Source organism: Podarcis vaucheri (genome assembly GCF_965113315.1).
Source record: "Podarcis vaucheri genome assembly, chromosome: 13".
Classification (NCBI taxonomy): Eukaryota; Metazoa; Chordata; class Lepidosauria; order Squamata; family Lacertidae; genus Podarcis; species Podarcis vaucheri.
Window position 1 is genome coordinate 5421465 of NC_138751.1, and position 22813 is coordinate 5444277.

General features: G+C 50.9%; 2 protein-coding genes across 6 annotated transcripts in view; one reads left to right on the forward strand and one right to left on the reverse strand.

The window, feature by feature from the left end:
- Positions 1-31: 31 nt before the first annotated feature.
- TRAPPC1 (trafficking protein particle complex subunit 1) lies at positions 32-11098 on the reverse strand. 4 transcript variants are annotated; one of them, XM_082197939.1, is made up of 6 exons: positions 11004-11098; positions 6528-6626; positions 3706-3776; positions 3382-3520; positions 1261-1398; positions 32-809 (listed from the first exon to the last, which is right to left on the reverse strand). In XM_082197939.1, the coding sequence occupies exons 1-5, from the start codon at positions 11082-11084 to the stop codon at positions 1270-1272; spliced, it is 519 nt and encodes a 172-aa protein (XP_082054065.1). In that variant the 5' UTR covers positions 11085-11098; the 3' UTR covers positions 32-809; positions 1261-1269. The 4 variants fall into 4 exon arrangements, with proteins under 4 accessions (XP_082054065.1, XP_082054064.1, XP_082054066.1 ...); XM_082197938.1 differs by having other exon boundaries at positions 32-1398; XM_082197940.1 differs by lacking the exon at positions 11004-11098 and adding an exon at positions 9880-10030 and having other exon boundaries at positions 32-1398.
- Positions 11099-11228: 130 nt separating this feature from the next.
- Positions 11229-22813, forward strand: part of CNTROB (centrobin, centriole duplication and spindle assembly protein) — a 36281-nt gene continuing 24696 nt past the window's right edge. For both annotated transcript variants that reach the window (XM_082197554.1, XM_082197555.1), the window contains exons 1-4: positions 11229-11572; positions 11655-11748; positions 13942-14020; positions 16211-16376. In XM_082197554.1, coding sequence (XP_082053680.1) covers positions 11231-11572; positions 11655-11748; positions 13942-14020; positions 16211-16376 — 681 coding nt within the window. In that variant the 5' untranslated portion in view covers positions 11229-11230. The remainder of the gene's footprint in view (positions 11573-11654; positions 11749-13941; positions 14021-16210; positions 16377-22813) is intronic.

Below are 22813 nucleotides of genomic sequence, written 5' to 3' on the forward strand. Positions count from 1 at the left end.
AAAGCATGCAAAATTGTTCATGACAAGAGAGAACAAGAGACATAATTTTTTAAATCAGCTCGCATTTAAAGAAGCAGGAAACAAGCTTGAATCACACACAGAACTCCGAGAGCTTAAAACGCTCAGAAGGAACAGCAGCAAATAAGGGATGGGCGCAACTGGCCGTGGCCTTTCAAGGGGGGTGGGGGGGTGAAGCAAGACGGTGGTTAACCCAGGCACTTAATTTCTGGCCTGGAGGTGTATCTGCCGATGCTTTCGCTTTGCTTCCCTTCTCTGAACATCGAAGCCCGAGGAGGTAAAAAGCCCTGTGTGACGCAAGAACTTGAGACCGACGACTTAACGAGCCGGTTAGTCCAATTTGAAGAAGAGCTGCTGCGTCGCTGGCCTTCGGCATCTCGAAGCTGAGACTCTCATCTTGACATAGGGGTTTTTTGTGGAGGTGGCCCAGCAGCCATTGCAAACATAACACAGTCTGGGGGGCAATGGCAACCGAGTTAACCAGCAAATCCCAGAGAGTCCTAGAGAAGGCTGAGGGTGATCAAAGCAACATCTGATCTTAAAGGTGGCATTTTGTTTAATTCACGAAAGGTGGACCCAGCAAAAAAAAAGAATATAGTACAGCTTTCTTCTCGATCTGTGTTGCTCGTCGACCTTTCCTGGTGGCGGAAACGTGAAGTTGGATTGCTGGCCCGTCTTTTCGCGAGATGCGTTTGGGAAGGACGTGCCGCTGCATCTTCCGCTGCGTCCAAGCAGCACCCCCCCTAGCCCCGGGGCACTTGATGTCATGCCCAGGCTGGGAGAGCACTGGACTGGAAAAGCAGGAGAAGAGACTGGCTATAAATAGGAGCTTGGGGGGCGGAGGGGGAAGGAAGGGCTGAGGCAAAGCTCTATAAATAGAAAGGAAGAGGCCTGGGCTGGCAAAGGACTGTGTGTCATGGTCAGGAGGGGAAGGAAGAGGGGCTCGGGATCCCAGGTAGGGGGGAATATGCAATGGGACAAAAGATGGAGCCGCGGGTCAAGGGGCGGTGGAGGGAACGGAGGAAAGCACTGCGGAGAAAGCCGCTGTCCGAAAGGTATCCAAGCTCAGAGCTCTGGTTTGGGCCACAAGTCCGTTATGGCTGAAGTCCAGGGAATGATGGTTGTTTTGATGATGGCACACCCAGCAGAGAAAGTGCCAAGCTCGCTGCCAGACACTACTCCACGTGCATTGTGGGAATTGTAGTATTTACAGCAATGGAACGGGAAAAGGCAAACACCCACCCGCACCACTTAACCTGCCCGAGCTGAGAAGAAGGGCAGCCCACGGATGAAGCTGTCCAGCTTGCTCCGAAAGAGCTCGCTCTGGATGTTCTCGTTCAAGCTGCACAGAGGGTTTTTGACCACATACTCCACGTAGATCTAGGGAGGAGAGGGAAGAAGCTGGTTGAAAGGAGAACCACGAGGTCAGTGAGATGAGAATACCCCTCCTCCCCTCTGGACCGCAACTGAAACAGCTTCAGGGAAATGAAAACCAAACATTGGGAGACCTGCCGCTCCAAAAAAGATTTCTGTTTTGACTAACCCCAGTGACTGATGTTTCGTTCTTATTTTGGGATCATTCGCACTTCTCTCAGGACAGCAGTAGATACCCTAAGAGTACCGCTCTCCCTGCTGCCAACACAGAAGTGGGAAATAAAGGACTCCTTTCTGCTATGGCATGGTGGCAACCACTGAGTCAAAGCAACTGCTGGACAAGGAATGGGGCAAAAGAGATGAATGAAAGGCCCAGAGGAAGCAGGAGCCTGGGCTCCTTTCTGAAAGGCTGCACCCCTAAACCCTAATTTGGTGGTCTCTCAAAATCAGGTAACTGCTGTTTAACAAAAAATATACAGAGCTTTGGCCTGACCAGTTTATCTGTTTCATCTGCTGCTACCTTTCTCTCTCATTTTTTACTCAATTTACCCATAAAATATAAAAAGTACACCAACAGAAAAAAATCAGTACTGGGGAAAAATAATAAATTTTAAATACTGCATTCATAATCACTATACAGTCATAACTTGGAAGTCGAACAGAATCCGTTCCAGAAGTCCGTTCGAATTCCAAAATGTTCAGAAACCAAAGCGTGGCTTCTGATTGGCTGCAGGAAGCTCCTTCAGCCAATCGGAAGCTGCAGAAGCCCTGGCGGACATCGGCTTCCAAAAGAACGTTCAAAAACTGGAACACACACTTCTGGGTTTCGATTGTTCAGGAGCCAAGGCGTTTGAGATCCAAGGTATGACTGTACATAAGCCACTCCCCACACCTCCGCCACCCACAATTCTAATAACATGCCCATCGATAACAGAAATTACCCATGGTTAACTTCTTGCGCTATTAACCAATGGCCTGAAAACAAAACAAAACCTTAGCTCAGCCTTCCCCAGCCTGGTGCCCTCCGGCAGTTTGAACTGGGGGGTGGGGGTGGGAGTTGCAGCCCCAAATATCAGAAAGGCAACAGGCTGGTGGGGGCCAAATCAGACCCTCTTTAGAAACCAGAGGCATATCCCTCTCCCCGCTAATAACCTCATCGCACACAATAATCAGCTTTCCCAGCCTGGGTCCTCAGACTAGAAGTCCCATCATACCTGGCCATGCTGAATGATGGGAGTTGTAGTCCAACAGCATCTAGAGACCCAAGGTTGAGGACGGCTGCTGTAGGGGACACCCTCCCGGTGGCCTCCAGCTGTTGCTGGACTCCCAGCCTCCATCAACCCCAGCCAGCGCAACCGAGGCGGCTGGGGGAATAACCCCTCTAGGACCTGCGCCTGCTACGGCCTCGGTCCAGTATACCTGAAGGAGTGTCTCCTCCTCCATCGTCCAGCCCGGACACTGAGGTCCAGCACCGAGGGCCTTCTGGCGGTTCCCTCCCTGCGAGAAGCCAAGTTACAGAGAACCAGGCAGGGGGCCTTCTCGGTAGTGGCGCCTGCCCTGTGGAACGCCCTCCCACCAGATGTCAAAGAGAAAAATAACTACCAAACTTTTAGAAGACATCTAAAGGCAGCCCTGTTTAGGGAAGCTTTTAATGTTTAATACGTTATTGTATTTTAGTGTTTTGTTGGAAGCCGCCCAGAGTGGCTGGGGGGACCCAGCCAGATGGGCGGGGTATAAATAATATTTATTTATTTATTTATTTATTTATTTATTTATTTATTATTGTGCCTTTGCTTATGCGAACATAGCTTTGGTGTTTACGCAGAACCATTTAGCAAATGAGCGGCGGTGGCAGCGGGTGCCATGTGAATACTCCTCTTCCTTCACTGCAGAGTCGTTTGGAGGGCATCTGTACACAGGAGAGCCATCCTAGGGATTATTATGGGATGGGGGGCAGGGGAGGAGGCAGCACCCCCCCCTCTGACTCACATAGCTGTAGATCTGATGCAGGATATCTCGGATGTTGCCCACCCCTAAGTCTGTGTTCATCACCACCTTGAGTCCCGTGGGCGTCTCATAGTAGTGCAGCTTGTACTTGCTGGTCTGGAAGGACAGGAAGCCGTCTTTCCTGGGGTGCAAGGAGTTAAGGAGAACTGGAGGAAGGAGAGGTCAGGCCAAGGCAGCTGGCTAAGCCCCCTCCCTCCCAAACAGGTTTTACTCCTTAAGTAGATAGTGCTGCTTCAGTCAGGCTCCCTCTGTCAAAAAACCCCAAGAGTGATACTTTTGAGGCTGCTGTTTAAGCAGAAAGGATACATGTCCACGGGGCTCATCTTGCTAACGAAGGAGCGGATGGAGAAGAGCATGCCATACATCAGCTTGAACTCCTGCAGGGAGGGAGAGAAAGAGAGAGAGACAGAGAAAATGAATGTGTTCACAGGGAGAATGGGGTGAGATTCCATGGCAAGGATGAAGAACTCCGTCATGCTCATTTGCTCTGCTCTGGCGCCACCCTGTGGCTAACCGTACAAGGACATTCATGGCACAGAAACCACAGACAAAGTCAACGAGACCCTTAAGAGATAATCAATGCAACTGAGAGACATTAGGGTACAATATGTTACAGAAACAGTGGTGCCTAGGAAAGTTAACCCATAACATGTGCAAAGCAGACTTGCATCATAGCCAAAAATAACTCACTAAAAAACCCAAAATACAAACTATTCCTTCTGAAGCTGAATCTAAGAATATACTGTAGAGATGATTGCTTCACAAAAACCAACTTTACTAGGAGGAATTTCTAATGGTTGGCTACTGAATGTAACTCTCTGGCCTCTTGAGCGCCTCTTCAAGAAACAAAACCTCTTATCTGATGTGAATCACCCAAAGTCACATAACCAGCAGAACTTCCCCAAAATGGAGCTTGCTGTTCCCCTGGAAGCTTCAACACTGGAATCCCCCAAATTAGAAAGTGGCTGCTGCTAAAGGGAAATTCATAGTATCATTCCCTGAACAGGGCTGCCTTCAGATGTCTTTTAAAAAGAAGATAGCTGCTTATTTCCTTCACATCTGAACAGTGGCGTAGCGTGGGTTGTCAGCACCCGGGGCAAGGCAAGTAATTTGCGCCCCCTAACCCGTGGATTTGCGCCCCCTAACCCTAACCCCCAGATGTTGCGCCCGGTGCGGCCGGCCCCCCCTGCACCCCCCACTCTACGCCACTGCATCTGAAGGGAGGGCGTTTCACAGGGCGGGTGCCATTACTGAGAAGGCCCTCTGTCTGGTTCCCTGTAACCTCACTTCTCGCAATGAGGGAACCGCCAGAAGGCCCTCGGCGCTGGATCTCAGTGTCCGGGCTGAACGATGGGGGTGGAGACGCTCCTTCAGGCATACAGGACCGAGGCCGTTTAGGGCTTTAAAGATCCCAGTAAGAGACTGGTGCAGTGCATAGTTAAACTATGGAACTCACTCCCACAGGAGGCAGTGATGGCCATCAACCAACAGATGGTTTAAAAGAGGATTAGACAAACTCTTGGAGGAGAAGGGCTATCAACTGACTCTAACCATGATGCCTATTGTCTGCCTCCGTGGTCAGAGGCAGCGATGCTTTTGAATACCATTTGCTGGAAGCAGCTGGAGGGATCTCGTGCTTGCATCCTGTTTGTGAGTTTCCCACTGAAGCACCTGACTGGCCATTGTGAGAACAGGATAGGTCACTGGCCTGATCCAGCAGGGCTCTTCCTATAGTTGTAAGTAAAAAATTGCTCACTTTCCCTTATGGAGTATTACGGAGCCCATATAGAGTCCTTAAGTGGGTTCCCTATCGGTAGGAGAAAAAAACAGAGGCCAGCCAGAGTACAGTGGTGCCCCGCAAGACAAATGCCTCGCAAGACGGAAAACTCGCTAGACGAAAGAGTTTTCCGTTTTGGAGGTGTTTCGCAAAACGAATCTCCTATGGGCTTGCTTCACAAGACGACAATGTCTTGCGAGTTCCTGCGGCCCCCCCTTTTTCTAATCCACTAAGCCGCTTATCAGCTGATCCGATAAGTTGATAAGCCGCTAAAAGCCGCTAAAAGTGCTAATCCGCTAATCCTTCAATGGGCTTGCTTCGCAAGACGAAAAAACCGCTAGACGAAGAGAATAACAGAACGGATTCTTTTCGTCTTGCGAGGCACCACTGTATATTGAGAAGCAACATGGCTAGTAAGTCTGATCTTTATTCAAGGAACTGTTGCAACAGGGTCCCCACTCACCACATGCAGGAGGGAGGAGAACCCTGAACACTGGTGTGCAAGCCCTTATATAAACTATTGAAATTGCCCACCCTGTAGCCCAAGACCACCCCCCAAAACATCATGCATACATCACAGAAGGAGGTGGTCTACAGCAAAAATCCTGCCTGCCAGGATGCCTGATAAAGGTCACTGACTGCATTACCTAGGCAGACTGGTTTTTCTTTTGTAATGGTTAATACTTTAGTTCCTAAATCCAGGTCACTGGCTCACCCTATTCATACACAAATGCACCCTTAAGACAGGATTTGCAAGCAAAAAGACTTTCCCCGTTTGCCTCCCTTACTGCAGAGGAATATTTGAGGTCACTGGGAGAGTCAAAATGGCTTCAGGATTGCTCTCTGATACTATTTCAGACATATCGTATATTTAGATATGTGTGTATTCAGGGGCACTGACTTATAAAAAATATTGGGGGAGCCCGCGAAAGCTCATGAATAATAAATAAGCTCATGAATATGCAGATAAAGTGGCGCCGCCTCCTCGTGAGCGAATAGGGGAGAGCGTGCTGCGCCTATTAATCAGCTCCGAAGGAAATTGGGTGGAGCTTTTGCTCGGGAGGGAGGGCAGGAGGCATGCAGGCAGCCCGACCCTGTGCATTTTGGGCTGGGGGAGGGGCGGCGGTGGCGCTCTGCTGGAGGGGCGCCCGAGATTATTGGGGGGGCAGAGCCCCCCCCAAACGAATTTTTGAGGGGGCTCGGGCCCCCTCAGGCCCCATGGAGTCAGCGCCTATGTGTGTATTTATGAATATTTACTCTATATCTGAGACCTTAAAATTCTTATAACACTATGTCCTTAGCAGGCTTAAGCCTTGGCCTCCTGCTCTGCATACCTCAAGCCTCGTCTCACCTCGTCTTTAGAGATGCCAGCTTGCTTCTTCCGGTTCCACTCACTGTAGTGCAGGCAGATTCCATTGCGGTCGAATATGTACAAATTATGCACCGTCATCTGCAAGGAAAGTGAGGAACCCATCATGCACACCTGACATGGATACAGAGATCCCACCCATCACCAGGTCCCATTGCTTGTGGAGGCATTTAGTGGGGTCAGGAAAGGTGTGCCCCCCCATGACTTCCTTTTGGGGCACCAAAAAGAGAGGTGTGGCTCTTGGCAGGAGTGGTGCCAGCGATGTTGGCTTCCCAGAATGCAGCAGCCAGACTGGTGACTGGGAGCGGCCGCCGAGACCATATAACACCGGTCTTGAAAGACCTACATTGGCTCCCAGTACGTTTCTGAGCACAATTCAAAGTGTTGGTGCTGACCTTTAAAGCCCTAAACGGCCTCAGTCCAGTATATCTGAAGGAGCGTCTCCACCAACATCATTCTGACTGGACGCTGAGGTCCAGCGCCGAGGGCCTTCTGGCGGTTCCCTCCCTGTGAGGAGCCAAGTTACAGGGAACCAGGCAGAGGGCCTTCTCGGTGGTGGCACCCGCCCTGTGGAATGCCCTCCCACCAGATGCCAAAGAGAACAACAACTACCAGACTTTTAGAAGCCATCTGAAGGCAGCCCTGTTTAGGGAAGCTTTTAATGTTTGATGTATCACAGTATTTTAATATTCTTTTGGAAGCCGCCCAGAGTGGCTGGGGAAACCCAGCCAGATGGGCGGGGTATAAATAATAAATTATTATTATTATTATTATTATTATTATTATTATTATTATTATTATCCCAGAAAAATTCCTATGCAACTTAGGGTTAGTTGCACAGGCTAATGTGTGTGTGTAGAAAAAACTGTTTGCCACAGAAAATTTTCTGATGCCCTGGAGAGTGATTTGTGAATGTTTATTTTTCTTGTATTTAGTAAAGATTTGAATCGGCCAAGGCTTGCCTAATATTTACTTGCAATTGGCACCCATTTACCATTACTAACAAACCTATGAAAACAATTGGGGTACAAGGCAGTGGTGGGGGGACAATGAGAGGCACAAATACAAGATGGGTGACACCTGGCTTGAGAGCAGTACATGTGAAAAAGATCTAGGAGTCTTGGTTGACCACAAACTTGACATGAGCCAACAGTGTGACGCGGCAGCTAAAAAAGCCAATGCAATTCTGGGCTGCATCAATAGGAGTATAGCATCTAGATCAAGGGAAGTAATAGTGCCACTGTATTCTGCTCTGGTCAGACCTCACCTGGAGTACTGTGTCCAGTTCTGGGCACCACAATTCAAGAAGGACACTGACAAACTGGAACGTGTCCAGAGGAGGGCAACCAAAATGGTCAAAGGCCTGGAAACGATGCCTTATGAGGAACGGCTAAGGGAGCTGGGCATGTTTAGCCTGGAGAAGAGGAGGTTAAGGGGTGATATGATAGCCATGTTCAAATATATAAAAGGATGTCACATAGAGGAGGGAGAAAGGTTGTTTTCTGCTGCTCCAGAGAAGCGGACACGGAGCAATGGATCCAAACTACAAGAAAGAAGATTCCACCTAAACATTAGGAAGAACTTCCTGACAGTAAGAGCTGTTTGACAGTGGAATTTGCTGCCAAGGAGTGTGGTGGAGTCTCCTACTTTGGAGGTCTTTAAGCAGAGGCTTGACAACCATATGTCAGGAGTGCTCTGGTGGTGTTTCCTGCTTGGCAGGGGGTTGGACTCGATGGCCCTTGTGGTCTCTTCCAACTCTAGGATTCTATGATTCTATGATCTTTGGGTTGCTGCCTGGGCAGAGGTAGGTTGGCAGGCTTGAGAAAGTCCCCTCCACCTCCACTGCCCTAGTGAAGCTGGGCTCGCTGGCATGAGCCACCTGATACACTCTGGCAGCATTGCCTGCAACAGGCCAGGGTGCTCAGGCTTGCCTGGTGGTGGCCGCAGCTTTCCCCTCAAAAATGTGTGTCATTTTAGGGGGTGAAACTTGATTTCTTGCAGATTTCTTCAGTGGGGGAGTGTTAAAAAGATGCTTTTGGGTGTGAGGCATTTGAACCAGCTATTATTTTTGTGACTGGGCAACACTGATCTTGGTAAGTCTATGTTTGATGAAGAAGCAATTAAACTGCTTTCAGAAAACATTAATTTTACCTTCTGAAAATGTTAAAGGTAAAGGTAAAGGGACCCCTGACCATTAGGTCCAGTCGTGGCTGACTCTGGGGTTGCGGCGCTCATCTTGCTTTACTGGCTGAGGGAGCCTAACATTCTGAAAATGTTAGGCAATGCCAGTGCCATAGCGTGGGGGGTGCAAGGGGGGCCGGCCGCACCGGGCGCAACACCTGGGGGTTAGGGTTAGGGGGCGCAAATCCACGGGTTAGGGGGCGCAAATCCACGGGTTAGGGGCACAAATCCACGGGTTAGGGGGCGCAAATCCACGGGTTAGGGGGCGCAAATCCACGGGTTAGGGGCGCAAATCCACGGGTTAGGGGGCGCAAATCCACGGGTTAGGGGGCGCAAATCCACGGGTTAGGGGCGCAAATCCACGGGTTAGGGGGCGCAAATCCACGGGTTAGGGGGCACAAATCCACGGGTTAGGGGGCGCAAATCCACGGGTTAGGGGGCGCAAATCCACGGGTTAGGGGGCGCAAATCCACGGGTTAGGGGCGCAAATCCACGGGTTAGGGGGCGCAAATCCACGGGTTAGGGGGCGCAAATCCACGGGTTAGGGGGCGCAAATCCACGGGTTAGGGGGCGCAAATCCACGGGTTAGGGGGCACAAATCCACGGGTTAGGGGGCGCAAATTACTTGCCTTGCCCCGGGTGCTGACAACCCACGCTACGCCACTGGGCAATGCTAAATAACAATAGCAATATAAGTGTTTGGCAATCATTTTGAATGATTTCTATGCAGTATTACAAACTTTTTACATACCCAGCAAAACTAAATTGTATCACTTTAACCAAAATCTCTTTTGAATTCCCAAGTCATGTTACATCTGTTTAGCACCCCTCACTTTTGGAATTCGAAAGTGGGGAAGTTAAACGCGCCCTGCTCCCCTCAACGCTCACTGTGGGGACGGATGGGGGGGGGCAGCGGGGGCATTGCCGCGGTCAGCCTCCCATTCCTATCAGGCAGTGAGGCCGAGGACCAAGAGGAGCAGCCCAGCCAGCCATGGAGCTCTACCCACGGTCTCCCCCACCAGCGCTGGGCTGGTCCTGCCCTTGGTGGGGAAGGTCCGGGTGGTCGCCGTTTTGGCCCCTCAGCGGGCTCCCCGTATTGAAGACCCTCGGGGCCTCCTGCCCCCGCCCCCATCCCTCATTACCGGAGTCTCACCTTCGTCTCTATGGCAACCCCCTCCCCGCTCGGCAGCTTCCGAATCCTCTTATACTTCCGGGAGGAGGGAGAGCGAGGGAGCGCGGGAGGGCATGTCCGCGCGCTGATTGGTCGGCCGCTCGGCGCCTGCGTGTTCGTGTCACCGCGCTTCCGCCCGCCCGCGTCCTGTTCGGCCGCTCGCGCACGCGCGTTTTCCTCTTTCCCCCCGCCCGGCGCGCTCTTGCCCTCAAGCAAAATGGCGGCGGCGGCCTCCCCGCCCTCCCTGCCAAGGTGGTTGCCAGGAGTTGCGTTGGCCTAAGCCCAATGAAAACCAAGCGTTGGTTGGTTTGGGTTTTGTATTTTTTCTGTGTGCTATTTTTGAGGGCGGGCGGCGCGGCCTAGAGGTGGGCGAGCGCGGGACGGGGGGGGGCGCGAAGGCGTTTAAAACGGCGGGAAAGAACCGGGCCCGCGGGGGGGGGGCGGTGTGTGTGAGAGAAAGAATTAGGATTTACCTCAACGTTTTTTGGGAGTGGGGAGCGCAGTGTGGGCGGGGCCTGTGGCAGGCGCGAGGCGGGGGACAGGTGTGGGCGGGGCCAGAGGATTGTGGGTGGATTTGGGGGTGGGAGTTGTAGGAGGGGGCCTGCCATTAAAATTGAGGTGGGGGCGCTTAAAGGGGAAGAGAGTGTGCGATGTGGGGGGAGGCACGCTTGGGGTTGTTTTCAGTTTTCAGAAAGTGAGTGTGGAGCTTTAAGGGGCAAGAAGAGGGATCCCTCTAGGGCAGGAGTGTGGGGCTGGCAGAGCAGGACCCTCCAGATGTTGCTGGACTACAGATCCCATTGCCCCTGGGTGCTGGCTGTGGCTGATGGGACTTATAGTCCAGCAGCATGTGGGGGGCTGGCCCACCCAGGTTCCCTGGATCAATAGAGCTTTAACCAAGTAGGAGTTGAGCCATGTGCCCATCAGGAAATGGGGACTAATGCCACCATACAGGGCAAAGGCTAGCAGTGACGCAGGGCAGGGCTTTTCTTCAGCTGGGATCCGACCTTTGATGTCACCTGTGTTCTTCCCGTTGTCCTTCTGTAAGCTCATTCTATGCCCCTCACGGGTATCGTTTTCTCTTCAGGGCACCAGCTGGGAAGCACCACCTGCTCAGTCCTGTTCCTGCATCCCCAGGCGTGGCCTCTCCTTCCAGCATCTCCTTGCCGGCGCTCCGGACGGGCCAGCATGTCTGAAAGCACCTTCCATCTGTCGGAGTCCTGTTGTCACGGGACACTCCGCATTATGACAGGGGCTCTGGGCTTCTGAGCACAGAACTCCTGCAGCCTGGCCAGCTTGGGCAAAGGCTTTGGAACGACCACCTCCAACTGTACCCATGGCCGACAAGAGTGCCTGCAGGATTTTGAGCTCCTCCATCCACAGCGAGGATCTTCTGAGCGACATGGAGCTGCTGCCACCCTCGGCTCCCGCCTCCCCAGGGCAAAAGGTCCCTTCCTCTCAGGCGGGCACTCCCTATACCTCCCAGGTGACGGCGCAACTCTATGCCTCATTGCACCAGAGCCGGCAGGCTGAGGCTCAGGCCCGCTCCCACCTGGAGAACCAGCACAGCTTGGGCCACTCCAGGGAAGCGGAGGCCCCAGAGGTAGATCTGGACACTCTGGCGGAGGAGCTCAGCCACCGACTCTCAACCAGCGTGGAGGCCAGCACCTACAGGAAGGTGAGGAGGAGAGGTCCTGTGGCTGGGGAGAGGCTGGAGACGCAGGATGAAACACCCAGGCCTCTTTCATTCTCTCCTGCAGGGTCCTGCCGTCGAGTCCCGCCACATCTCTGAGATGGAGAACGTGCGCTGCCATCTGCAAGGCATGCTCCGTGGGTCCAGGGATGCTGCTCATGGTGAGAGTACCAAAAATTTTGTTGTCGTTTAGTTGTGTCCGACTCTTCGTGACCCCCGGACCAGAGCACGCCAGTCTTCCACTGCCTCCTGCAGTTTGGTCAAACTCATGCTGGTAGCTTCGAGAACACTGTCCCACCATCTCGTCCTCTGTCGCCCCCTTCTCCTTGCGCCCTCCATCTTTCCCAACATCAGGGTCTTTTCCAGGGAGTCTTCTCTTCTCACGAGGTGGCCAAAGTATTGGAGTCTCAGCTTCAGGATCTGTCCTTCCAGTGAGCACTCAGGGCTGATTTCCTTCAGAATGGAGAGGTTGGATCTTCTTGCAGTCCATGGGACTCTCAAGAGTCTCCTCCAGCACCATAATCCAAAAGCATCAATTCTTCGGCGATCAGCCTTCTTTATGGTCCAGCTCTCACTTCCATACACCAATACTGGGAAAACCATAGCTTTAACTATACAGCCCTATGTTGGCAAGGTGATGTCTCTGCTTTTTAAGATGCTGTCTAGGTTTGTCATTGCTTTTCTCCCAAGAAGCAGGCGTCTTTTAATTTCGTGGCTGCTGTCACCATCTGCAGTGATCATGGAGCCCAAGAAAGTAAAATCTCTCACTGCCTCCATTTCTTCCCCTTCTATTTGCCAGGAGGTGATGGGACCAGTGGCTATGATCTTCGTTTTTTTGATGTTGAGCTTCAGACCATATTTTGCGCTCTCTTTCACCCTCATTAAAAAGTTCTTTAATTCCTCCTCACTTTCTGCCATCAAGGTTGTGTCATCTGCATATCTGAGGTTGTTGATATTTCTTCCGGCAATCTTAATTCCGGCTTGGGATTCATCCAGCCCAGCCTTTCACATGATGAATTCTGCATATAAGTTAAACAAGCGGGGAGACAATATACAGCCTTGGCTGTATTCCCAATTTTGAACCAATCAGTTGTTACATATCCAGTTCTAACTGTAGCTTCTTGTCCCACATAGAGATTTCTCAGGAGACAGATGAGGTGATCAGGCACCCCCATTTCTTTAAGAACTTGCCATAGTTCAAGCCCCTTCACCACGGCAAGGCAGTGATCCATGAAGGGGGTACCAAAAATAGGATTTAAAAAAAGCTTTGTGTGGGGAACATGGCCCAACCAGACTTCCCTTTGGAGTAAAAGGTAAAGGTACCCCTGCCCGTACGGGCCAGTCTTGACAGACTCTAGGGTTGTGCGCTCATCTCACTCTAGAGGCCGGGAGCCAGCGCTGTCCGCAGACACTTCCGGGTCACGTGGCCAGCGTGACGAAGCTAACTCTGGCGAGCCAGAGCCGCACACGGAAACGCCGTTTACCTTCCCGCCAGTAAGCGGTCCCTATTTATCTACTTGCACTTGATGTGCTTTCGAACTGCTAGGTTGGCAGGCGCTGGGACCGAGTAACGGGAGCGCACCCCGCCGCGGGGATTCGAACCGCCGACCATGCGATCGGCAAGTCCTAGGCACTGAGGTTTTACCCACAGCGCTACCCGCGTCCCTTTGGAGAGACTCCCCTAAATCCTGGTCCTTTTTACTCACTGTCCTGCATGGCACGCTTCCACTGCCACCCACCTCTTGATCTCTCATCTCACCCCTGAATCTATAGCAGGTTCTCTCTAGTTACAGATAGGTAGCCATGTTGGTCTGCCATAGTCAAAATAAAAAAATTCCTTCCAGTAGCACCTTAAAGACCAACTAAGTTAGTTCTTGGTATGAGCTTTCGTGTGCATGCACACTTCTTCAGATACACTGAAACAGAAGTTGCCAGATCCTTCTATATAGTGAGAAGGTGGGGAGGGGTATTACTCAGAAGGGTGGTGGGAATGGGAGATTGGCAGATAGCTGAGATGAGCCTGTTGACGACTCTTAACGACTGTAATAGGTCTTACAGGAAAAGGCAAGGGGTGAGAGGGTGAGAAATGGCTTAGTCATGTATAATGGGATAAGAATCCAATGTCTTTGTTCAAACCAGGTCTCTCCATGGTTTTAAGTTTGGTAATGAGTTGCAATTCAGCAGCTTCTCTTTCCAGTCTATTTCTGAAATTCCTTTGTAGTAGGTTCTCTTTAGCCAGCCTCCCAAGCAGGAACACTGGAAGTGGCCTTATACCAAAATCGGAGCCGGTTCTCCCTTCACCCTCAAAGCTGCTTCCAACCTGCAGACGACAATTTCCCCCCTTCTGCCTGCAGGGGATGCTGTGGCACTGCGGACTTTTGAGCGGAAAGACGATGACTCCTTTGAGAGTGACAGCACGACAGCCTTGCTCAAGTAAGTTCATCTCAGGACATGAACAGACTTCCTAGGGCTCTGGGCAGCGGTTGGTGTTTTTTTTCTAAAAAGAAAAATAGGTGCTGCTACGCTGTGGAAGGCACAGCCTCTTGGAGGTGCTTTAGTGCAACCCTTTGAGCGCCAAAGCACATTCCAGGAAGGTGCCTGAGGATCATGAAAGTCATGCCAGAGCAGAGGCATTTGGGCAGAAGCGGCGGCAGTGAGATGGTGGCAGGGAAAAAGAGGTGGCAGTATGCTATACTGATGCGTACCGACCGAAAAAAGAGCATTTGCTCTGGGTCAGTTGCTATTGTAGCCTTGAGGGGTTCCTGCTACACAGCTCTTCCCAGCCAGAAGCAGTTTCATCTCAGGAGACAGATAAACAACCCCGTTTAAGCTCTTGGGTGAATTTCAGATTCTGTTGAAGAGCCTTGATGTCTCGCCACATGTTGTTTTTTTGAAATCATTGGGGGCCTTTGACAACCGTGGCTTAGTTTGCATGCTACACAAACCTTGGTTCAGTCCTGAGCCTCGGTAATGTGCATGAGTTTCTGATTGGTTTTGCTTGGGGCATTCAGAGCCTCCTGCATGTCATGAGAAACCATGGTTCAGTGTTGCGTGCAGATCAGAATTTACTTCTCTGCTTCCTCACACATTTGAAGGATGAATGGGGGTGCCTTCCCTTTAGCTAGGGTGTTGTTGTTTAGTCGTGACCGACTCTTCGTGACCCCCTGGACCAGATCACGCCAGGCACTCCTGTCTTCCACTGCCTCCCACAGTTTGGTCAAACTCATGCTGGTAGCTTCGGGAACACTGTCCCACCATCTCGTCCTCTGTCGTCCCCTTCTCCTTGGGCCCTCCATCTTTCCCAACATCAGGGTCTTTTCCAGGGAGTCATCTCTTCTCATGAGGTGGCCAAAGTCTTGGAGCCTCCGCTTCAGGATCTGTCCTTGCAGTGAGCACTCAGGACTGATTTCCTTCAGAATGGATAGGTATGATCTTCTTGCAGTCCATGGGACTCTCAAGAGTCTCCTCCAGCACCACAATTCAAAGCTAGGGTAGATGATCTCATACAAAGCTTATCTTTGGAGTCCACGGTTCTAGAGAGCAGAGGTGGAGAACTGGATCTGGCTGGTGGGCCAGATTCCTTAACTCCACTACCCTCTGCAGGTCACCAACTTATCAATCACATGACATCACAGTGATGTGATTCCCCAACCCCCGGGCTAGCATAGAGCTTGCACCTCACTTTGAAGCCCTGTGGATCAGCTTTAAAGCACCACACACAGCTCTGTGCCAGTCCCGAATATCAGCTGTTCTTGCATAGAGCAGCGCAGGCACTTAAGCACCTACAACCAGCTGGTTGTCACGGCTTCACAGCGCGGCCATGCAGGGCATTGCAGGTGCGCCTGATTTGCAGCGCCTACAACCCCCCTTTTTTTGGCTCAGTCCTGCCTGTACCTGCACCTCACATTGTGGGGTGGAACAGGTGGGCAAGGCTTGGCCAAACAAAGTCCTAAAAGGTAAAGGGACCCCTGACCATTAGGTCCAGTCGCAGACAACTCTGGGGTTGCGGCGCTCATCTCGCTTTATTGGCCGAGGGAGCTGGCGTACAGCTTCCGGGTCATGTGGCCAGCAGGACTAAGCCACCTCTGGTGAACCAGAGCAGCGCACGGAAACGCCGTTTACCTTCCCGCCGGAGCGGTACCTATTGATCTACTTGCACTTTGACGTGTTTTCGAACTGCTAGGTTGGCAGGAGCAGGGACCGAGCAATGGGAGCTCACCCCGTTGCGGGGATTCGAACCGCCGACCTTCTGATCGGCAAGTCCTAGGCTCTGGGGTTTAACCCACAGCACCACCCGTGTCCTTAAGGCCCAGCTAATGAGGCCTGTGGGCCAGAAGTTACCCACGATAGAGAAATGCAGAGACCCCAGTGTAGGAGCAATATTGTAAAAGGAGGATCAGTAGACAGACGACAGCCCTTGGGGTGAAAGGCCAGGAAGTGCTTCAGCCAACCCTTAAATGTTGAGAGAGAGCGGGCTCTAGAACTCCTGGGTCCTTGTCCTGGCGTCTTGGGGATAGAAGATGCCGGAAGCTAAAGAGTGTCAGAAGGATGGAGGGACCGATTGTGGCTGGTTTTGAAGGAGCCTCTGTTGCCTTCATGTCCCCTTTCCGTTTGTCACCTTAGCGCCAGGCCCCTGCAGGAGGTCTCTCCTCCTGGCTCCCTAGCCGGCTTCGAGCAGCTATTTCCCCGCTACACCAGTCTGCGCTTGGGCCAACTCCGTGAGCACCCGCCATATGCTGACTCCCACCTGCTGAAGGACTCTTTGGAGAAGGAGCAGGCCCGGCGGAAGGTGAGTGGCACCTGACAGCTGTGGAGCCTGTCTGAAGGATTCACAAAGGGTTGGGGCAGAATGAGGGAACGGGTGGCTGCCAGGACTGGGTCTGCTCTGTCCTCTTTCCCCCCCAAATTCCTTTTAAAAGTCACAGGCATTATCAAATGTCAAAGCTAGATTACAGCAAGGCAATGAATTGATTTTAGAATGTGTTTCAATTAATTGATTGTGATTTTATGTAAAGTGTGTTACTTTTACTGTTGTTAGCCGCTCTGAGCCTGGCTTCGGCTGGGGAGTGCGGGATATAAATAAAATTTTATTAGTAGTAGTAGTTATTAAGGGATGCGGGTGGCGCTGTGGGTAAAACCTCAGCGCCTAGGACTCGCCGATCGTTTCCGTGTGCTGCGCTGGTGCTGGCTCGCCAGAGCAGCTTCGTCACGCTGGCCACGTGACCCCGAAGTGTCTCCGGACAGCGCTGGCCCCCGGCCTCTTAAGTGAGATGGGCGCACAACCCTAGAGTCAGACACGACTGGCCCGCACGGGCAGGGGTACCTTTACCTTTAATATTATTATTTATAACAGAATGTTAAAAACACGATAAAATTAAAAACGCGATGAACAAATAAAAATTTGCCACACTGAATTTTTTACTGATAAGAAAGGCATTGGAAAATGAAAAGATCACAATTAGGAATGTCCTCAGTATCACCTGGGTGTTCTTGCTTTCATTTTGAAAAGAATTGCAAAAAAAGTATTTATTTTTTTTATACTATACTACACTGAAATGTTTCTTTGATTGTCCTTGAATCTTCCTACCACACTTGCCATCCTCTCCTGCCACACCCTCTGAGAACCAGTGCCCTAAACAAAGAGATCCAACTGCTTGTGTATTTCTTTGCCGGGGGGAAATGCTCCACGCAGGCCGGTGTCTAGTAAAAAAAATACAGCCTAGTCCATTGGCCCAGCGGCCTCACACCCCACCCCCCCTTCTCACCTGAGCCTCTCCTAATTGCCAGGATTACTGCTTTGCATTAGGCAACCAAAGAGGCTTGTAGGATGGACCAGTATGGCTGGAGGGGGGGCAGTATGAAGTAAGTGTCATGTGACCTGCGACTTTAAGTAAAGCTACTCGGACTTAGCCGGTATCATGCCCCATAATGAGCTTTCTGACCTTCCAGCCACGTGCCCCCCTAGATTCACCTTCAACATGGGCAGAGTTCCATGGGCAGTTAGGAAGACGGGATCAGGGCTGCAAGCTGCGGTTGTTGCTGAACTGTAACCTCTTCACGAAAGAAACCAGGAGTCCTGACTTCTCTGGGGAAAGGGATAAGGTCCAGTAGATCTGCTTTTCAGCAGCCCCTTCCTCTCAGTGAATCGCAACGCTGGAAGGGGACAGCAGCCGTATCCCTGATACGTGTCCAAACCATGCAGAAAAGCCTCTGCTTTAAAAGGGTCAGCCGGTTTCACCGTCAAATCAAGGCTGCGTTTCCCGAATATGCAAGGAAGCGACGCTTGAGTTTGTATGTTCGTGTCAGCCCTGATCTTCAGCCAAAGGGAAGTGGAGCTGAACTTCCGGAGATCTTCAGAGTTCTCTGTGGCACCCTTCTCCCACCTCCAAAAAGCTTGCCAAGTAAAAATATATTTGGTGGTTTGTTGTTTTTTTAAAAAAACAATTTTATGCAAAATCAGCAGGAGGCCATGAGACTTTGCTTTGATTTCCATGATTTAGGATGCAGAATGTGGCTCCGTTCTGGGGCAGAACTTGAATTTGTTAAGCTTCACGCAACCTGTACTTGCGACACCATAATAACTCATCTAGAAAATAACAGCTCCAGCTTACTAGCATGGATATGGGTACCTGCTCTTTTCACAACAGGTGGAGAATATCCACTCTTTCCCCCCTTTTTAAGCAGGGGTGGGCAGGCTAAAGTCTTTGGGTGTGGTCTACTTTCCCTGTTGGGTTCTGGTCTCACTAGTTTCCAGTGGCCCAGCAATTAGTTTTCAGAATGCAAGAGTGCCTGACACAGAATCTTGCGAAGGGTGAAATCATTCCTCACTTGTGTCAGCTGCTCTGGAGTCGGCACTCATGGTCGTGAATATATGAAGCGCCTTTCTGGACGGGCCGAAGCATCCTTTGCAGATAACCTAATAAAAACCTGCCAGATCAGGCCAGCTCTCATCTAGTCCATCATCCTGTTCTCACAGTGGCTGACCAGATCCCTGTGGGAAACCTGCAAGCAGGATTGGCGCACGGCCCCCCTCCCTTCCTGTGATTTCTAGCAACTGGTATTTGCTTCCTCAAATTCTGGAGGCAGAGCACAGCCATTGCGAGCCCTCTCCGCAGTGAATTTGTCTAATCCTCTTTTAAAGTCATCTAGGTTGCTGGCCATCGCTGCCTCCTCTGGGAGGGAGTTCTGTAGTTTAACTGCGTGCTCCTTTTGTCCATCCTAAACTTCCGACATTCAGAGACCTGCTCTTAGGCTGTGCACAAAAGGCACAGGCACCTCATTTGTGCCCAACCCTTGCTTTTAATCCACTCTGCGGTGCATTTTAAAGGAGTGTTCTCAAGCCCCCGCTCTTGTCATTGTTGTCCCCCTGCCCTCCAGCTTGTGTTCAGCCTCCTTCCAAACCTGCAAACAGAATCCTGCCTCCACCTCGTTCTCCTCTCTTGTCCTAAACATCTTCCTGAGGACAAGGGAGCGGAGTGGGTGGTGGCGATGATGGCAGAGGAGGCCAGCCCTGACCAGGAGGAGGCGCTGGCGTGCCGCAGACCCAGCCCACGTGCGGGTGGAACCAGCCTGACCTTGGTGATGTTGCTGCCGAGCGCCTTGCCCGGCTTTAAGCTGCTTGCTGGGGTGGGTGGAGGGCTAGCCGGCCCCCTCCCGAGGCTCAATTTAGCCCTCTAAGCCTATTAGATCGCAGGAGCCTGCTCTGCCTGGCCCAGGTGCTGCTGGGAACCCAAAGTAAGCTCCAGGGCTCTGAGAGCTGTTCCAGAAAGTCCTGGAACTTCCTGGGAGGAATATTCTGGAGGACTCAAATCTCGGCCTTTCTGGGAGTGTGTGGGTGAAGCGGCTTCTGCCCCATAGCGTTGCCCATGCAAAGGAGTTACCGTATTTTTCGCTGCATAAGACGCACCAGACCGTAAGGCGAACCTAATTTTTGGAGGAGGAAAACAAGAAAAAATATATTCTGTATCTCAGAAGCCAGAACAAGAAGAGGGACCGCTGCGCAGAGAAAGCAGCAATCCCTCTTGCTGTTCTGGCTTCTGGGATAGCTGCGCAGCCTGCATTCGCTCCATAAGACGCCCACACGTTTCCCCTTACTTTTTAGGAGGGAAAAAGTGAGTCTTATAGAGCAAAAAATACGGTATGCCCTTTTGAGCAGCCACTGAACACCAGGGCTTACTTTTAAAAAGAGTATCCGTTGCTCACTCGTGACATAAGAGCTTTCCCTCCTTCTTGGTCCCAGAGCAGCAAGGAGCGGCACCCATCTATTAGGGCTTTTTTGCTCCATGCTTGAGCCCCAACACACCCACACCCCACTGAATACACTTGGAACTCTCATTCCTTGGACACCCTGGGCTGATTCACACCAGGCTACATTTCGGTGGCGCATTTGCCACAGGGTGGTCCCCGCTGTATCCAAAACAGGTGCCCCACCGTTCAGCTATGGCCCCCCCCCCAAGAAGTGCCCGGCCAACCTAGGAATCAGACTCAGGTCCACAGCATGACAGGCAGGGATGCCAGTCCCTCTGCTACAAACACTGCCTGTAACACAGCGTTGTGATAAGTGTGTCTGGGTGGGAGGAGAACGGACTACTCGCTGGGACGTGGCAACTTGCAGCGGTACTGCAGGAAGGCGCTTTTGGTAGAAGCAGGTGCAACATCTCAACGGACGTCCGGCTGGCTAAAAGCAACTCCAGTCCCAGTTTAACGAGGCCTGGGAGTATATTGTGACACTGAAAAGTCATATGAATCGGGCCCGGACAGGTCTGCCTTGGGAAAGCCTTCCTGATTCAAGGCTCCCTAGCCCAAGAAGCCCCCTCAGTGGGGCTTGAGGGCCACTGACTAATATCGTAACAGATGGGCAGGTCCGCGCTGAGATGCAAGTGATACTATCGCTGGCTCTCTTCCAAGCCCAATTAAACACATTTTTATTCTCCTGTGGTTTTTTGGGTTTTTTTTTACAGGGGATTGATCTGCTACGAGTGCTATAGCTGTAGTACTGCTGAAGATGGATCTGCTGCCAAGTCATAGATAGCTCAGCTGCAAATCTTTTTTTTTTTAATCAAATAAATTTTATTAGTATTTCCCACATAACAACAACATGAAAAATATCGAAAAATAACAACGCACAAAAACCAACATTTGAAAAACTAAAAAAGCAACAACTTAAAAAAAAACAACAAATCCATATCTTACAAGTTAATAATATAAACACTAAAAAAAATAAAATGTTTTGTTTGGTAGCTGAGCTGCAAGTCTATTGTTTTGCTGAATTATTATGATTGCTTTAAATACTGATTATGCTTATCTGTATTGGGGGGGGGGGGAGTTTCTGGGAACTGGCATGAAGTGTTCCCTGATGCTCATCCCCATTAACAGCCACTGGACCCAGATGTGGGCAACAAGGTCTGGCCACTGGCCAGATCACTAGTCCTCCCCCCCCCCGGTTTGGCCCAGCATGATGGGCAAAGGTACAGCCTACAAAGCTCTGGTCAATCAGCTGACTGTCACCTCTTGCAAAGCCCTGTGCCGCAGATCAGCTGATCAGTGGTGCCTGGAAACGCCCCCATGGCCAAGCCAGGTCTTCACCTGCCCCGCACCTGACATCAGGTGTGACGCGGCAGCTAAAAAAGCCAATGCAATTCTGGGCTGCATCAATAGGAGTATAGCATCTAGATCAAGGGAAGTAATAGTGCCACTGTATTCTGCTCTGGTCAGACCTCACCTGGAGTCCTGTGTCCAGTTCTGGGCACCACAGTTCAAGAAGGACACTGACAAACTGGAACGTGTCCAGAGGAGGGCAACCAAAATGGTCAAAGGCCTGGAAACGATGCCTTATGAGGAACGGCTAAGGGAGCTGGGCATGTTTAGCCTGGAGAAGAGGAGTTTAAGGGGTGATATGATAGCCATGTTCAAATATATAAAAGGATGTCACATAGAGGAGGGAGAAAGGTTGTTTTCTGCTGCTCCAGAGAAGTGGACACGGAGCAATGGATCCAAACTACAAGAAAGAAGATTCCACCTAAACATTAGGAAGAACTTCCTGACAGTAAGAGCTGTTTGACAGTGGAATTTGCTGCCAAGGAGTGTGGTGGAGTCTCCTCCTTTGGAGGTCTTTAAGCAGAGGCTTGACAACCATATGTCAGGAGTGCTCTGATGGTGTTTCCTGCTTGGCAGGGGCTTGGACTCGATGGCCCTTGTGGTCTCTTCCAACTCTAGGATTCTATGATTCTATGATCAGGTGGGAGCAGCTGGACGAAATAGGGAGGCCTGGTGGGTCTCATCAGATTCACAGGCCAAAGAGTCCTCCCTGCTGCCCTAGGCTAACACAAGACAGCCAAGTCTGGGGGGGTGGGATGGGGGAGACTGTTTCCTTCCAAACGGTTTGCTCATGCAAACCGGGCAGAGCAAGGCTTGCTTCTGTCTGCCGCAGAGGGGACTTATTCTGCTCTTGGAGACAGAGGAGAACTCCGCTTCCACTGAGCAGGGTGCAGGAGAGAAGCAGCGACTGAACACCTGTATTTATAAGAGGATATAAACAGGGCAGAAGTAAGGCATGGCCTCCTGAATAATCCCCAGGACTAGCTCAGGTCCCGGAAATCTTCATCTTTCATTTTAGCTGTTAGGGGTTCGACTGATATCAAAGTTTCCATCGCTCAGGACTGGGTGTGTGTGTGGGGGGGGGGGAGAGATGGGGGGAGAACCTGGAAGAATGTACATTCTTTCACCTTTGGTGGACGTGCCCAAGGATCAAGGCCTTCTGGGAAATGATATATAATGAACTGAAAAAGGTATTTAAATATACTTTCCCGAAGAAACCAGAGGCCTTCCTCCTGGGCATAGTTGACCAATCGGTGTTAAAGAAGGATAGAACTTTTTTTATGTATGCTACAGCAGCAGCAAGAATTCTCATCGCAATTGGCAGATGCAACTAATGGACTACATGGAAATGGCGGAAATGACTGGCAGAATCCGAGACCAGGGAGAGGAGGCGGTGGAGGAAGATTGGAAGAAATTTAAAATTTATTTGCAGAAATATTGTAAAATTTATGAATGTTAAGGACATTGAAATGAATTGCAGGGGCTTTAGCAACAAAGTAAAATGTAAGATTGGATTAACAATAGATAAATTAACAAGATATGAATTTGCTGAATTAATTTCTAAAAAGGGACACAAGAATGGGAGACGTGAGGAAGTCGGGAAAATAAGTTAATTGAAGATGAGAAATT